The sequence below is a fragment of the Penicillium solitum genome (genome assembly GCF_028829755.1).
Source record: "Penicillium solitum strain IBT 25940 chromosome Unknown utg000002l_segment0_segment0, whole genome shotgun sequence".
NCBI lineage: Eukaryota > Fungi > Ascomycota > Eurotiomycetes > Eurotiales > Aspergillaceae > Penicillium > Penicillium solitum.
Window position 1 is genome coordinate 263,846 of NW_027072122.1, and position 14,375 is coordinate 278,220.

At 47.6% G+C, this 14,375-nt stretch overlaps 6 protein-coding genes across 6 annotated transcripts; 3 read left to right on the top strand and 3 right to left on the bottom strand.

The window, feature by feature from the left end:
• Positions 1–153: 153 nt before the first annotated feature.
• Positions 154–1,341, bottom strand: N7455_003734 (fungal specific transcription factor domain-containing protein; the record flags this gene model as incomplete). The annotated part of the gene is made up of 1 exon (XM_065604561.1): positions 154–1,341. The coding sequence occupies one exon, from the start codon at positions 1,339–1,341 to the stop codon at positions 154–156; it is 1,188 nt and encodes a 395-aa protein (XP_065462112.1).
• Positions 1,342–1,489: 148 nt separating this feature from the next.
• On the top strand, positions 1,490–2,545 carry N7455_003735 (MFS transporter; the record flags this gene model as incomplete). Its single annotated transcript, XM_065604562.1, has 2 exons — positions 1,490–1,663; positions 1,724–2,545. 2 exons carry the CDS (start codon positions 1,490–1,492, stop codon positions 2,543–2,545), a joined length of 996 nt encoding a protein of 331 aa, XP_065462113.1.
• Positions 2,546–2,971: 426 nt separating this feature from the next.
• On the top strand, positions 2,972–4,511 carry N7455_003736 (oxygenase MpaB family protein; the record flags this gene model as incomplete). The annotated part of the gene is made up of 4 exons (XM_040958607.2): positions 2,972–3,331; positions 3,384–3,412; positions 3,473–4,199; positions 4,251–4,511. The coding sequence occupies 4 exons, from the start codon at positions 2,972–2,974 to the stop codon at positions 4,509–4,511; spliced, it is 1,377 nt and encodes a 458-aa protein (XP_040810937.2).
• A 372-nt stretch (positions 4,512–4,883) lies between these two features.
• N7455_003737 (adenosine deaminase family protein) lies at positions 4,884–6,797 on the bottom strand (the record flags this gene model as incomplete). The annotated part of the gene is made up of 4 exons (XM_040958672.2): positions 4,884–5,087; positions 5,141–5,658; positions 5,708–6,580; positions 6,638–6,797. 4 exons carry the CDS (start codon positions 6,795–6,797, stop codon positions 4,884–4,886), a joined length of 1,755 nt encoding a protein of 584 aa, XP_040810877.2.
• Positions 6,798–8,776: 1,979 nt separating this feature from the next.
• N7455_003738 (MDR family MFS transporter) lies at positions 8,777–10,804 on the bottom strand (the record flags this gene model as incomplete). Its single annotated transcript, XM_065604563.1, has 4 exons — positions 8,777–9,084; positions 9,136–9,902; positions 10,010–10,422; positions 10,511–10,804. 4 exons carry the CDS (start codon positions 10,802–10,804, stop codon positions 8,777–8,779), a joined length of 1,782 nt encoding a protein of 593 aa, XP_065462114.1.
• Positions 10,805–12,035: 1,231 nt separating this feature from the next.
• On the top strand, positions 12,036–13,331 carry N7455_003739 (lactonase family protein; the record flags this gene model as incomplete). The annotated part of the gene is made up of 4 exons (XM_065604564.1): positions 12,036–12,230; positions 12,281–12,389; positions 12,443–12,886; positions 12,961–13,331. 4 exons carry the CDS (start codon positions 12,036–12,038, stop codon positions 13,329–13,331), a joined length of 1,119 nt encoding a protein of 372 aa, XP_065462115.1.
• Positions 13,332–14,375: the final 1,044 nt, after the last annotated feature.

Genomic DNA, 14,375 nt, shown 5'->3' on the forward strand with positions numbered 1-14,375 from the left:
CCTGCCCGTCGTTGGCATCATCTAGCAATATGTCTATCTCCGTCGTTGTCAATATCGGTATGAGTATCGCTGTCTTATACTCCATCGGGGTCGTCGTTTATGCTTGGTTTAAACACGAAGGCACCCGTGGGTTCAGCCCACCAAAAAGAACGGTCACAATGTCATATCCATCTGTTGGGGACCATTCCCCCCAAGCCACTGCTCGACATCATCATTCAGGTTTGCTGTGAATATGGGCCATGTCGTTCCTTCCATTGTAGATGTAGATCCCAGGTCCATACCGGGTATGTCATAGCTTGATGTGAAGTCTGAGTAGCCTATCGATTGTTTGTAACTCACCCACTTAGCCCAAACCGCCGAAGAATACCGACCTGGAAAGTAAGAGAAAGCCGTGGCTGGAACAGCAGAGGGCAATGCGTCCTCTGATGTTTGGGGCTCAGCACTTGCACGAGAGCCACCTAGAACATAACTAATGGCCACGACGGCTTTTCGAGCCTCTCTCGAGTTAGCAGATTGCTGACTCCAGATGGCCTGGGATGTTCTTAGGAGATCTCCGATCCGGTCCATGTCCACCAGCTCAACTTCAGGGTCTCTGGAATTGCCAGGGGCTGTATCCCTTTCATTATTATGAGCTTGAACATAAAAGCAAAGTAAATTTCTGGCGAGAAGGAAGTCGTTTATGAATGCAGAAGAAACTCTCCAGCGGCTCTGGTGCAACAGACCATCTACTTGAGTCTCCTCGTCAAGGAGACGCTGAAATTCTGAAATCTTCATCGCAGAATCCAAGCATGCTGACCGCGAGCGGTCATACTGCCGGTAAAGGCGAGATGGCTCGAAAAACTTTTTGTGCAAGACAATCTTCAGTTGATCGATGATTACCTCCAGCCAGATCCTTTGAATCATGACTTGAGATGGGACATCGAGGGACGATGCAAGGCCAGTCCACTTCAAACTTAATGGGGTCTTGTTCCTAGCCTCGTCAATCTGTTGATCAAGCTTCAGGATCTGGGCATATGCATATGGCTGGGGTTCCGTGGCCACATCCGCGACCTTGGCCCCTACTGAGAGTAGCCGGAGCTTGGCTAGGACGTAGAGAGTAGGTGTCACCTCAGTCTCGGGTTTTGAAGCGGGCAACGCAGAAGTACCCTCATCAAAGTCGGAATCATTCAGGTTCCGTGGCTCGGCAGTCTCGGTGTCACTTTCTTTGACCAGCCTAGGAAGCCCTAACTGTGTGGAGACGCTAAAGTCTAACTGGACGATCATCGCCCACACACGCCTCCGCATTTCACCAGCAAAGGGGGACATGGATGGGAAATGTTTTGCATCGCGGTGATAGCCCATGTGTATGGCAATATGTACTACGTTGCCAACCAGCAGATGCCAATCTCCATGTCTTTGAGGTGGAAATTCTCTACCAGGAAGTAGAGAATTAGTGTTTCCCATGTTTATGGTATTTCGCTTCATATGTGGCTGTGCCACCTCTGCTCCAATGGTAGTTGGGGGAGGGACTATTGCAGATCTTTATCAACCCAGCGAGCGTGGTAAAGCAATGGCTTTATTCGGCCTTGGCCCACTTCTTGGTCTAGTCAGTGGCCCAGTGATAGGCGGCTTCGTTACTGAGTACCTCGGATGGCGGTGGACATTTTGGTTAATCTTAATCCTGGTAAATGGGAAGGCTTACATCGCTGTTATCTGTTCATGGACTAATATGAACGATATTTAGGCGGGATTAATCTCCCTGCTTGCCCTTCTCCTGATGCGGGAAACCTTTGAGCCCGCTATGCTCGAGCGCAAGGCGGCTGCTATGCGCAAGTCCACCGGCAACAGTCAGCTACGGGCTCGAACCTACAACAAAGACCGCACGCCAGCCCAGATATTGGCACATGCTACAGTGCGACCCCTCAAGATGCTACTATCACCTATCATCCTCCCACTCTCTCTTTATTGCGCCTTCATGTTCGGTCTCGTCTACCTTCTTTTCACTACTTTCCCTGCCGTGTTCGAAACAACATACCACTTCGCCACCGACATCTCTGGCCTTGCATATCTCGGTCTCGGTGTGGGTATGATAATCAGCATCGGGCTATTCGCCTTTCTGAGCGATAAGCCACTCAAGCAGCCACGTGAGGGAACTCTCGAGCGGCCGGAGCTACGTCTCATCCTCATGATCTGGTCATCACCCGTTGTCCCCGTCGGCTTGTTATGGTACGGGTGGAGTGCCGAAAAGGTTACTCATTGGATTGTCCCGATCCTAGGTACCATGTTCATTGGCCTCGGTGCCCTTCTGATCCTTATGCCCGCCCAGCTCTACCTCGTTGATGCATTTGGCTCCGAGGCAGCCGCATCTGCCCTTGCTACGAACACTGTTTTGCGCTGTTTGTTCGGTGCGCTGTTACCACTTGCAGGACCGCCCATGTACGAGTCTCCAGGTCTTGGTTGGGGAAACAGCCTCCTGGCTTTCATCGGCTTGGCATTTTCTCCTCTTCCGTTCCTCTTCTACAAATACGGCGAGACCCTGAGAACCAGATTTCCGATCACACTCTGAGTATATGGCGAGGCTCCAGACCGGTTTGTAATTCGTGTTCCTTTCTTCGTCGTTTTCCACTTTTGAGCTCATTAGCTTTTTGGCTGCGCACGTGAAATATGCTTTAGGTCATATAAAGGAAAGAAGTGAAAGAGAAATGGAGAACGAGGAGGGCAAGGCCTGGTATTGAGGGAAAGGTGACGTGACGGGTATCAAACCCAAAATGGTAAAGCTAACCAGATGTGGAAATCCGGGGTCGATGATCTTAGTGGCTGAAGTGACTTCACATGTCATGATACCCTAACCCCTCTTCCCCGGACCGTGGTAGATCACAGGAACACTTGTCATGCTGGCTTGAACAAATATATAGAAACATCATTATTCTCACCTTGGATAGAAATATATACATGATATTCGATCTATTTCTACTCCAAGTTCACTAAAATCATGGCTTTGAAGAGCCCCAAGAGCGGAAATAGTACCGAGTGCCACTACTGGGGTTACTCCTTTCATTGGACAGACCTCCACTCCTCTGCCGATGACCTTAAATCGTTGATATACAGCTGTGACTCCCTAGCCGACGAATGCGTGGAGCGTTTGAGCAAAATTGGATCCGCTGATGACGGTGCCGATAAACGACCTTTTAAGAGGGACCTCTATGGCTTATTGAGGGATCATGCGGACGAGGATCTGAAGCTCAGCAAGCTCTGGACTGAGATCAACACAGTTCCGGAGTGGGTTGACTGGGATCAAATCGAACGGGGCCAGGATGTCTTTTTCCGCTATGGTCTTCCGATTCTCAATATTGTGAGTGGCTGCAGGAAGTATGATTTGAGATGCGAACTGACCTCGCCGACAGCTCAGCTTTGAAAGCTTACTTGGTGGGATGTAAGAGCATATTTCCATCCCTGGCTAATGAATGTCAACCAGAAGCTAATCCTTATCTAGGGGAGCAATGCGAGTCGTCGAAACCCTTTCACGGACGGGCGGTTTCGGGGCAAAGGTAGTACGCCGACGATTACTGGAGACACTTCAGCATGTACTCCAGGTTAACAATTCAGCGGAAGGCATGAAGCCAGGCGGTGACGGTCATATCTCATGTGTTCGTGTCCGACTCCTTCATTCGTCGGTCCGCAAGAGGATCCTAAGCCTGGTTGACCAAAACCCTGAATACTACGATGTCGACAAGTACGGTACGCCGGTAAATGACCTCGACTGTATTGGAACAATCAACACATTCTGCAGCGCGGTGGTCTGGCTCGGCCTTCCTCGACAGGGCATCTACCCCAGCCAGCAAGAGACGGATGACTATATCGCACTGTGGAGATTGGTTGCGTACTATATGGGCACACCAACGGATCCCTTCGAGAGCACAGCAAAGGCTCGTGCAATGATGGAGTCGCTTCTGATTTCCGAGATCGATCCCACTGAGACTGGAAAGGTCCTGGCGAAGAATATCCTCATTGGCCTGGAGAATACGGCGCCGGCGTTCGCATCCAAGGAATTTATGGAGGCCATGACTCGACTGCTCAATGGAGACCAACTTGCCGATGAGCTTGATATCCCTCGGTCTAATCTATACTATCGCATGTTGATTTGGGGATATTGTTTCTGGGTGATGGTTGTTTCATACATTGTGCCAAAGATATATTTCATCGACAGGATTATGATTTCGGTATGTAAAACTACCAACTCTTGTGATATTTCTAACAAAGAACTCTACCAGCTCCGTCGAAGGTACTACTACAAACTCATCCTTGATGAGAAGATGGGCCTCGGGGAGGAGTCGCGTTTTGAGTTCAAATACGTGCCTAGTCTCACTCGCACTACTCGCCTGGGCGAGCGACGAAGGATCAAATTTGAGAGACCCGGCATTGAAAGCCTAGCACGTCTAGGTCTTCTCGCGGCTTTTACTGCAGTAGCGACTTTGGGTATGGGATTTATCTTTGCGTGGAGGATGATTCCTTCCCAGTTCTTTATGGTTTAAGCATGGTTTCATAAATGTCATTTATGTATCTTAGCTTGATAGGCATTGTAGCGTTTTGGAAATCTAAACAACAAATTCTCCTGGAAATGCCGTTATACACCAGAATCAAATGGAATGAGGATGGTACACTATTCAAATCAATCATTACCCATACAAAAGATAAGGGTAATCAACATTTGGTCACAGTAAATATCATAACTTGGTACTTAGTAGGTCTCAACCGAATATTTATGTTTGGCGTAGAGGATATACTCTCTCCTAACGATTCCCATGTCGGCGATTATATGTTGTTCGTTTATTAAACTGTTAAACTACTAAGTGATGGATGACATCACCAGATGTGTCTAATTAATGCCACAATGCAGCAAAGCTTCAGTTAATCTTTGCTTTGTGGTACTTGGACCCGTATTCGTCCACAATCCACTTGCAGAAGTCCTCCCAGTCCTTGTTCCAAGCTTGAATGTGCTTAGCCTTGGTACCAGTTCCTTCCTCGCCGCGGTCAATATCTTGGACCCAATCATTATCAGACTGGTCTTCGAAGTTTGCCCAGCGTAGACTGTTTTGTGCCAGCGCACCCTGTTTTCTAATGTAAGCAAGTGGTGCGAATCTTCAAAAAAGGGACAACTTACCAGTCCGGCGAGACCGATATTATCAAAGGCTTGGATGGTTTCATAGAAATCATAACTCAAACCCGCCACGTCCTGTCCAAGGATGGCTGGATCATCGTTACTGATGGCAGTCGGAATGCCGTGGGCAATCATCGCAGGTAATGGATGGTGAAGGACATCTTCGTTCAGACGAAGCACTTCGTTCGAAATCGGGCATACTTCGATCATGACGTTTTGCTCAATTACTTGACGAATCAAGTTGGGGTGTTTATATAGGGAGAAGCCGTGACCGATTCGTCGCGTGTTGAACAGTACTGCATCGAACAGGTTCGAATCTGTCGAGTTCCCGTCTCCCAAAGTCTCTCCAGCATGGAAGAAATAAGGAATGGTGAGGTTCAAGGCGTCGGTCTGCTGACGGAACCATACCAGTTCCGGTGCTAGATCAGAAAGAGGACGGCCGAGATCTTCTTGGGCAACCAGATCGTAGCCACTGAACAGCTCGGGGAAGTTTTGCTTCCTCTGGAGAGCGATTTTCATACCTATCGAGGTCAGCAATCTTCCTTTTATGTAATGGGTTGTTTGTCATACTCTTGGTGATTGCAGCGCGGTTCTTTATGCGCGCATCTGACCAAATAACTCTCGCACCCAAGAATTTCTTGCCTTTCTCGGTGGCCTGGAACTTTTTAATCTCATCCACCAAAACATGCCACCAAGCGTCGAGGTCGGGGTCAATGTCTTCGTCGCCATTGTGGACTAGCTTCCCACTGGATCCGCCGCTTCGGATCTCCACCCAGTTAATACCGTCGCTTGCCAGATCCTCGAAGAGTTTCTGGTAAAATTTCCTGACGACGGGCTCATACTGGACCATGGTATCAGCAGGCCCAAAGCAGGCCTGGAACTTTGTCCAAACCTCGTCGACACCTAACTCGTGGCGGATCGAGTCCTCTGGTTCAATGGTTGTCTTACTTTTGATAAATTCAAGGAAACCCGCTTCACCACCTTTAAAGCTGGATGCGGCGGTTTTGACGGGGATCTCCGTGTTAGGGACATAATCAGCAGCATCAATCCTGGACTGATTGCTCGCAAGAGTGCCGTTATTATGGGCGAAGGTGATAGTGGCATTTTGCTGCGCGTCCTCGGTATCAAGAGGCTGCGAGGCGGAAATTACCATTCCTTCGGTGTGGATGATGATTTCCACAATCTTTTCAAACGGCAGCATAGCAGAGAGATGAGCATGCAAAAGCGCGCCCTTGGGCATACGCTTGATTACCTTCCACAAGGTCGTGTTGGAGATATACGGGCGGGCAAGGGGGAACACCTCCCCTGCAAACCGTTCCTCCGTCGTACCGTCCGGAGTGCCAGCTACTCGCCAGTAATGGTCAATCTCATCCTGTCGAATTGCTTGAACAATCTCATCAGCGCGTTTGGCAGTTGCAGAGAGACCCTGTCGGAAAATATGATCTGGGTGACTGGTTAGGTTCTACTCCGTATTTGCTTTCAAGATTGTCCGAAACGAACCCTGTCGATGTGTCTTTTCCAACGCGATCAGCTTCTGGCGGTCTTTGAGATGCTTCAGTACGAGAGTATCATTGACATTTGGCTCTCCCTGGATTGCCAATGCCGCCGAGACCCCCGAAATGGAAAGACTGGCGATCCCAAGTATAGAAAGCAGACGCATGATGGCTAGCTAGCTGGGGTCACTAGTAGAGGAATAATTCTTCAACTTTGAGCTACGGTAGGAAAAGGCTACATACATATGGAGTACTCCATACATAGTACGGAAAATGGTGGAGCTGAGGAAGGGATCAGCGTGAAACCCCTTGGCGGGTCGGGTCGCGTTGGTCCTGCGTGGTGTCTTGCATAGTCACATAAGCATCCTGCATACTCTAATGAAAATCCTGCAGATGGGTATTGGTGCGAGTACATTAGTACTATACGTCTACCCGAATTTTTACAAATCCATGCCGCCATGGCTATCTAGCCTACGGGGTACGGAGGACGGAGTCCTCCGTACTGTATAATGTCATGTAAACACCAGTGGGGATCAGAGTGTGTAATGTAGGCTAGGATAGTAAGCCCATGTGATGATCTCTTGGCTACTGGACGTTCCTGAGAGACCAATCTATTAATTTTTTATCTATTGGGTATCGGCGCATCATTTCAGCCTATTGATGGGAATGCATAACAGGAACAATACCCCGAGGTCCCTGGCAATCTTTCCATATCGCTTGGTTACATTAGTAAAATTTTGTGGAGATTCACATATGCATGCTCTGTGTTACATATTCGGTCTCATTCTTGCATATTATTGATCGTCGAGCCGTATTTTCCCCATACCGAAATTCCACGCCCTACAAGACGTGAGAGTCGATTTTAATGGTTGTTAGAAGAGAAAAGAACGGAGTAGCCCATATCTCCTTAGTCACTGCTGGCCAGTCATAGAAAAATTCATCAAGAAGTGTTGAGGCCCAGCTGGCTTCATTTCCGTCTATTCCAAATTGGTCGTGCATCTTCAATAGTTAGTCTTGGCAGTCTTGGTAGTCTTGGCATCTCTAGTGTCCGGTGATCCCGGGGACTGTGATTGGGCAGGTTTCGAAGGGTTCGGGAAAAAAATAAATTAACGTACAAATTACGAAGTTCTCCATAGCTTGTTTAGCACTGGGCAGCTTGGGTGAGTCAAATTGGAGCGCCGATCGCCGATACGGCTGAACTTGAGAGCTGTAGCTCGTGCACGTTGAACCAATTAAGTCAAGGTAGCTTGCTGCACAACTCACTCTACGGAGTACAATACAACGTGATGTCCAAGGCAATTTTATAATTTGAATCCGGCTCATTCTCCATATAGAGAATACAAGAACTGTTTTAGGTTGCAATGTACTCCGTGCGGACCTGTGAATTACTGAATCGGGTTGATTTTGCCTTTTAAGGGTTTAGCGCCCCAGTAGACTGTCACGTAACCTCTCCTTCAGCTGGCGACAACTGAAAATCCTGGTGAAGTGCCTTGTGCAGTCCCTGGATAGCATGCTCCAGCTTGACCCCGCCCAGATAGACGTTGACATGCCCGTGGCTGATAATGGATGTTAGGATCTACAAGCTAGTATATGAGACGTCACAATGTAACGTATTGTGGTAGTTAAAGAGTGTGATGCACAAAGTACTCCGTACTAGAGGAAAGGAGAGAACTAAACTACTACTACTCCGTACATATGCAGGAACGGATCATGTAAAAAGTTGTTTCACGTACCTATTTTACATTAGAATATTAAACGTTCCCTTGTCGCCAGCTTTGTTGCACTTTGCAATCAACGAATCTAGAGCCTATAGAATACTATCAATGTTCCCACTGCGCAAGGTATCAACATGCAGCTGTTGCAGGCCACCAAGATTGGTGACCTGCACGCAAGCCCAGATACCTTACAGTGAGATTCAACGTGTTGAAAGTCACTGTACACTAAACCCAATGTTTTTATCTTGTCATTGCACCTGGAGATTTGGCAACAATCTCCCTCAAAGAATATTTGGCGTCGACTATGATTTTCGTAGAACGCTACAGGATTGATCCACTCGATAGTCCTACTTCAATGCATTCCTCCATTCCGTCCTCTCTCTAGACTTCCCGAATCATCGTACAAGATGATAATTTCCATGAGAAAACTACTATAACTCCGTTGGCAGAATCGTCTGAAAATTAACATTGGTCCATTTGTTGCACAAGCTGAAGGGGACAGTGAGGCCGCAGGTCGCGATAGTAATTGCGAAAACAACTTTGATACCCCATGCGTACGCACGGAGAACACCGTCCAGCTCGGCTCCGGAAAACAGCCGGTGCACATCAGTGGCACCGGTACCCGTGACTAGGGCGGGATCGACACTTGGTGCGGTGGTGGCAAGCTTTTGCACGATCTGGTTGACGAAGCCGGATTGTGCGGCTGAGAGCAAAATTGTGCCGCCAACAGATCGAGCGACTGTGCACGAGGGATATAGTTAGCTTGGGGGTACAAGGGTATAAAGAAAACTGACGACATGCCAGGACAGAACGAAGAAGAACTTAGATATAATAATCGCGGTCATAGGAGCCATGTCGCTTGGCGCAGCAAAAGCCTGCGCAACGCCGACCAGGACTTGGAGGGCGAGGCCGTATCCAAAGCCCGCCAAGATCTGATACCCAACCCATTTGCCTGTCGAGGTCTCAATATCGAGAGTAAATAGTAGACCAGCAGCGATAGTCACGATCACAGAGCCAGCTGCTATGTAAGGAGTTGCAATACCCGTCTTCGTGATGGCTCTGCCTGAGCTATATGGGGCAATGCCGAACATGATGATGAGAGGGATGTTGCGCACACCCGAGGCAATCGGACTGATATTATCGATGCTTTGGAAATAAATAGACAGGTGATAGAGCGTGACGAAATACGCGCCAGCGAAGAAGAAGCCCCATACGCTGCTAACCCAGACGGTCCTTTTGCGCATAATACGTGGTGTCAGCATGGCACGCTCACCCTGCCATATCTCTGCAATTATAAGTGCAATAACTATGACAACGAAGCCGACGAGTAAACCGACAACGACGCTGGAATCCCACGCATCGGATACATCACCGTACTGAAGAGCTAGCAGAAAGCAAGCCAATGCACCCATTGTAAGCGCCGTCGCTATCGGGTCCATGTGTAGGAGCTTCTCCTTGAGCGTAGCCTGGACCACTTTGGCAGCTTTAGGGGTCTTGAAGGTGAGCAGAATAACAAAAGCGGCCAGTCCACCGATTGGAAGATTGATATAGAAACACCTAAAGTTGTCAGATCAGGCTAGGTCCGGTCATGACAGAATTCGATAGCTGGAAATAGTCCCATATTTTTTTAACAAAGATAAAGTAGTAAAAGTGTCTCAACTCACCACCTCCAGGATGCCCCTTTTGTAAGCCCTCCCCCAATAAGTGGTCCACAGACAGCGGCGACACCATATGACACACCAATGACCCCCGTGTAGGTAGCTCTTTTGGTGGGCTCAACAGAAAAGGCAGAAATCGTGTATACTCCAGGCGCGATACCCGAGGCACCGAGACCGGAGATGGCACGCTCAACAATCAGAGTCGTTGAGTTTGGGGCGACAGCGGCGATCAAACTCCCAATTTCAAAGATGAAAATTGCCACCAGGAAGCTAGTCTTGAGGGGAAAGTATTTATACGCTTTGCCCCAGGTTGACTGGAAAGCTCCGAGCGTCATGAAATAAGCCGAACCGTACCACGAGATATCGTCAAGGCTGTAGAATTGGTCGGTAATTTTTGGAATAGCGGTTGCAACGATGGTCTGAATCGAGATCATCAGCTTACTGCCATGTGATATATTGCATTGGCAAAAGACGACTCTACGAGAAGCTTGGAGTGGTAGAACTCACCTGATCCAGAGAACAGAGGGTGATACTGAGCACGAGCGCAACCATGATGAACAAGGCTTCCATGCCTTTCGGATATTCCGCGACAGGTGTTGGCGGCTCATCTACCGCTTTTTCTTCAGGAGCAGGACCATCGTCTACGCCATTGACAGACGAGTGTGCCATATTGGACGGTTTGTTAGGCTCGACGGTCTGCTTTTCCTTTTCAGGCTCGACCTGATGCCTTTTCTCTCCGATCGCTTCGAGGTTGCGGTTGCCGTCCTCTGGCAAGTGAGGTGGAAACGTTGATGGAGACATGTGTGTTTGATGTATGGCTATGGTTTAATTCCTTCGTCTTGACATGAGACTCCGTCCGTTTTAGTGACACTTGAAGGTTAAAGTAACTAAGATTTTATCAATAGGGCTGGTAAAATCTACCGAGATAATAGGTATCAGACCCTTATTAGCGAGGGTCCAGTGATTTGGTAACAAAATTATAGGGGCCGGCTAGTATGGCACATGCTCAAATATCAACCGATTGTAGCTTTTGGCACTCGCCTACCACCGTTAATTCCGTTAATTCTGTTAACTCCGTTAATTCCGCTCATCCTAGTGGCTCGGGAGCTTTTGTGGATATACCCCGGAGATATTATAGTTCTTTTGACCAATTAAGAATTAAGCTTACATAGAAGTACTTGGCGTTCTATATAGTTAGTGTGGGATAGCAGGTTACCTTTCACCCGCATTGTTCGTAATGAAGGATAGACGAAAAGTGACATTGGCCATTAAAAGGCGGTCGATGTCAGGTTTAGCCAGGAAATCATATATGTAGATAACCAGTGGATCTATACACATCACAAGAAGGAAATGTTTCCAAAGCGCAGTGTGTTATGAAAAATTTAGTGGTCAGACAATCTAGACTAATGTGATGTGTTGCGATATCTGTGGCATCTAATTATCTAGCTTAAAAACTTAGAATAGGGGTAACGCTAGCTATACTTGTAATATAGTCAACCTTTTTGTTATCCAAGATGCGCTGGGGATGAATGTTAACCATCCGTTTAGCCTATGAGGGCACCGTGGGTGAAGAAAGATCAGAGCAATCAAAGAAAGGAAGTCCGCATCCCCCACATCATCTTGATGGGTTCATTACAGTGATGTTTGTGTGGTAACCTGAAACTGTTGCGCATAAAATACCACGTCACCCATCGTCGTCACGCGATTCCAAGGCAATAATGCAGTGGTTCACTAGTAAAGCTTCGCGTCCTACACTCGACATTGAAGTTCGGATAAGGTGATCGTCGATGGTTAATTTTAAGTCTGATTTCCTTTCTTTTCTGTCGGCCACTCATCAGATCTGGAAATTCTGGGTCTGACAAGATCGGCACTATGACGGCACGGCATTGCGTGGCCAAGGCATTACACGGCAGATCTCCAACTAGACGTATTCCTCCATGCGAAAATCTTCAGGTTAAAGAGAGCTTGCTTGGCAGCGAAATGGCCCCGTCTAAATTTGTCTAATTTTGACTTCATTCAATCCCAAAATACTATGCGTTCAGCTTTGATCACGTTCGTCCTGATCCAGCTCGCTAGAAGCGTCGCGGGTGGAAAGCATCATTTTTTCACTGGCGCTTTCACTGGCAGCGATGTCTTTCTCATGGAATTTGACGACTTGTCAGATAAATTGACCCTGCTTGCAAATGAGTCTACCGTTGGGGATACCACCAAGTGGATCTCGTTCGATGTATGTGCGCTGCTGTGGATCGGGTGATACTAGCGTACTAACCTTTGCAGGCACAAAAGAAGAACCTCTATGTAGCCCAGGACTCATTTTACGGCAGCTATGCCATTGGAAGCAACCTGACTCTGACGTATAAGTCACAGATTAACCTCACAGAAGACTGTCCGTCAAACTATAATCCTCTGTTTTAGCAGGAGTGCTAATATGTTGTAAAGGTCAAAACGCCAACTTTATCGTCGGATCACTCCAAGCACCATACCCCGTTTTCGGTGCACAATTCAGCAACGGATGCTCAGGTCAGGCAATTGAAGTCGACAGTGAAGGAAGCCTCAAGGCAGTCACTGCCAATATCACATACAACACCAATGCCGGTGTTCACGGCTTAGCCGTCAGTGCTAAGGGTAACTTTATCTATTCCGCGGATGACTCCGGCGATGCTGTCTGGGTCCACTCGTACGATAATACGACCCAAACGTTGACCAAAGTCCAGCGGGTTAGCGCTCCTACTGGTGCAAACCCTCGACATCTGGCTGTGCATCCCAAAGGTCTCTACGTATATGTCGTGTTTGAGGAGACTACCGCGCTTGGCATTTACAGGAGAAACCCCACAACTGGAAGATTGACCTACACCAACCAAACTTACTCTCTGATCCCATCGCGTTAGTATCCTCGTTTACGATTTGATCTTTCTTATTGTTGAAGAGGCTCACGGTATTGACTTCTCCATCCACAGCATTCACCAATACCTCCTCATACTGGGCGGATGAAGTTGCATTCTCCACTTTTGAAAGAAGCGGAAGCGTGCCAAAATACTTGCTTGCCAGTACACGTTCCAGAAGCACGACAGAAAAGGGATATGTTACTGTGTTTACATTGGACCCAGAGAGTGGATCGATTGAAGAGAAGCTGTTACAACTCCCCACGACAGGCAGCGGAGGTACTGCCAACTCGGTATCGCCTGCACCCTTTAGCGGGGACTACTTTGCAATCACTGATAGCGGAAGTGATTTCGTCGAGATATGGAAGATCAAAAACCGGACTGCCGAGGCCGTTGCTCACTTGGATTTATCAGTTGGTCCGGCAAACGTTGCCTGGTACAGTTAGAACTTGTCACAGCGCTAGGACTGTGTAGGACAAATTTGCGTTATTTTTATCAAAGACTCGTTGACACCGTGTGAGTCTAGAGAGATTTATCGTTTTGTTATGTGGCACTCTCCTTAAATACGTAGGATATACTAGGATATACTACATTGAAGTCTAATTAGAACGAACTAATTGATACACGGTGAAAGATTGGTTAAATCCAGGTGTCCTAAAAGCCAGGTCTTATATAATATATAAAATATGGTGTATTTCTGGTTTAGATACAAATTTATACTCTAATATCACTCTACTGCTACGCTCCTAATTCCCTCGTATTCACTAACCTTTCATGTGTATCAAGCGCACTGGTTAACTACTCTCGTAGACACTTTCTGGGAGGTTATGATCAATGGGTGAAGCATTTTAATCGGTTTTAGTTTGTTCAAACGGGATATTCGTTGCATCCTCATTCGTTATATGTAAATATGTTTTACTGTATATCCGATCCATTTGGCTAAATATGATATAGTGACGTTATTCAAGGCTACACTGCGATATATTGGTTCTTTTTTTTATACAAAAAAAGAAAGTCGACTGTTCTGCGTATAACCAAGCCCTAAGGCACAAATGCCAAGAAGAGCGCCTCATGCCACCTGATCGGGTTTAGCGTCCCCATGCGGTGCGATGTCAGTGGCTTTGGCAAGGCATGAACGTTCGTATTGCTGAAGAACATGTCCATTGAAATCGCAGCGCCCATAGTCAACAAGATTAATGCAATCCACAACAACACCGCCTCAAGGATCATCAAACAGAACTCCTAGAAATGGTTCAACGCAGCGACCTGGAGCGGGGCATCGTGTCACTGCCCCCGAGAGCTACCCTGAAAAGCTCTACAGAGCGGTACATCAGATCGAATCGAGGTTTTCCACGCTGAATTTAACGTGCCAATCGTGGTTAATTTGCCACCGTCTGTCCGTTGGGTGGACATGGACGCACCAATAGATCGAGATGCTGATGGCCCCCAAGTATTACAGCACATGGTTAACTGTGACGCAACCCTGTCGC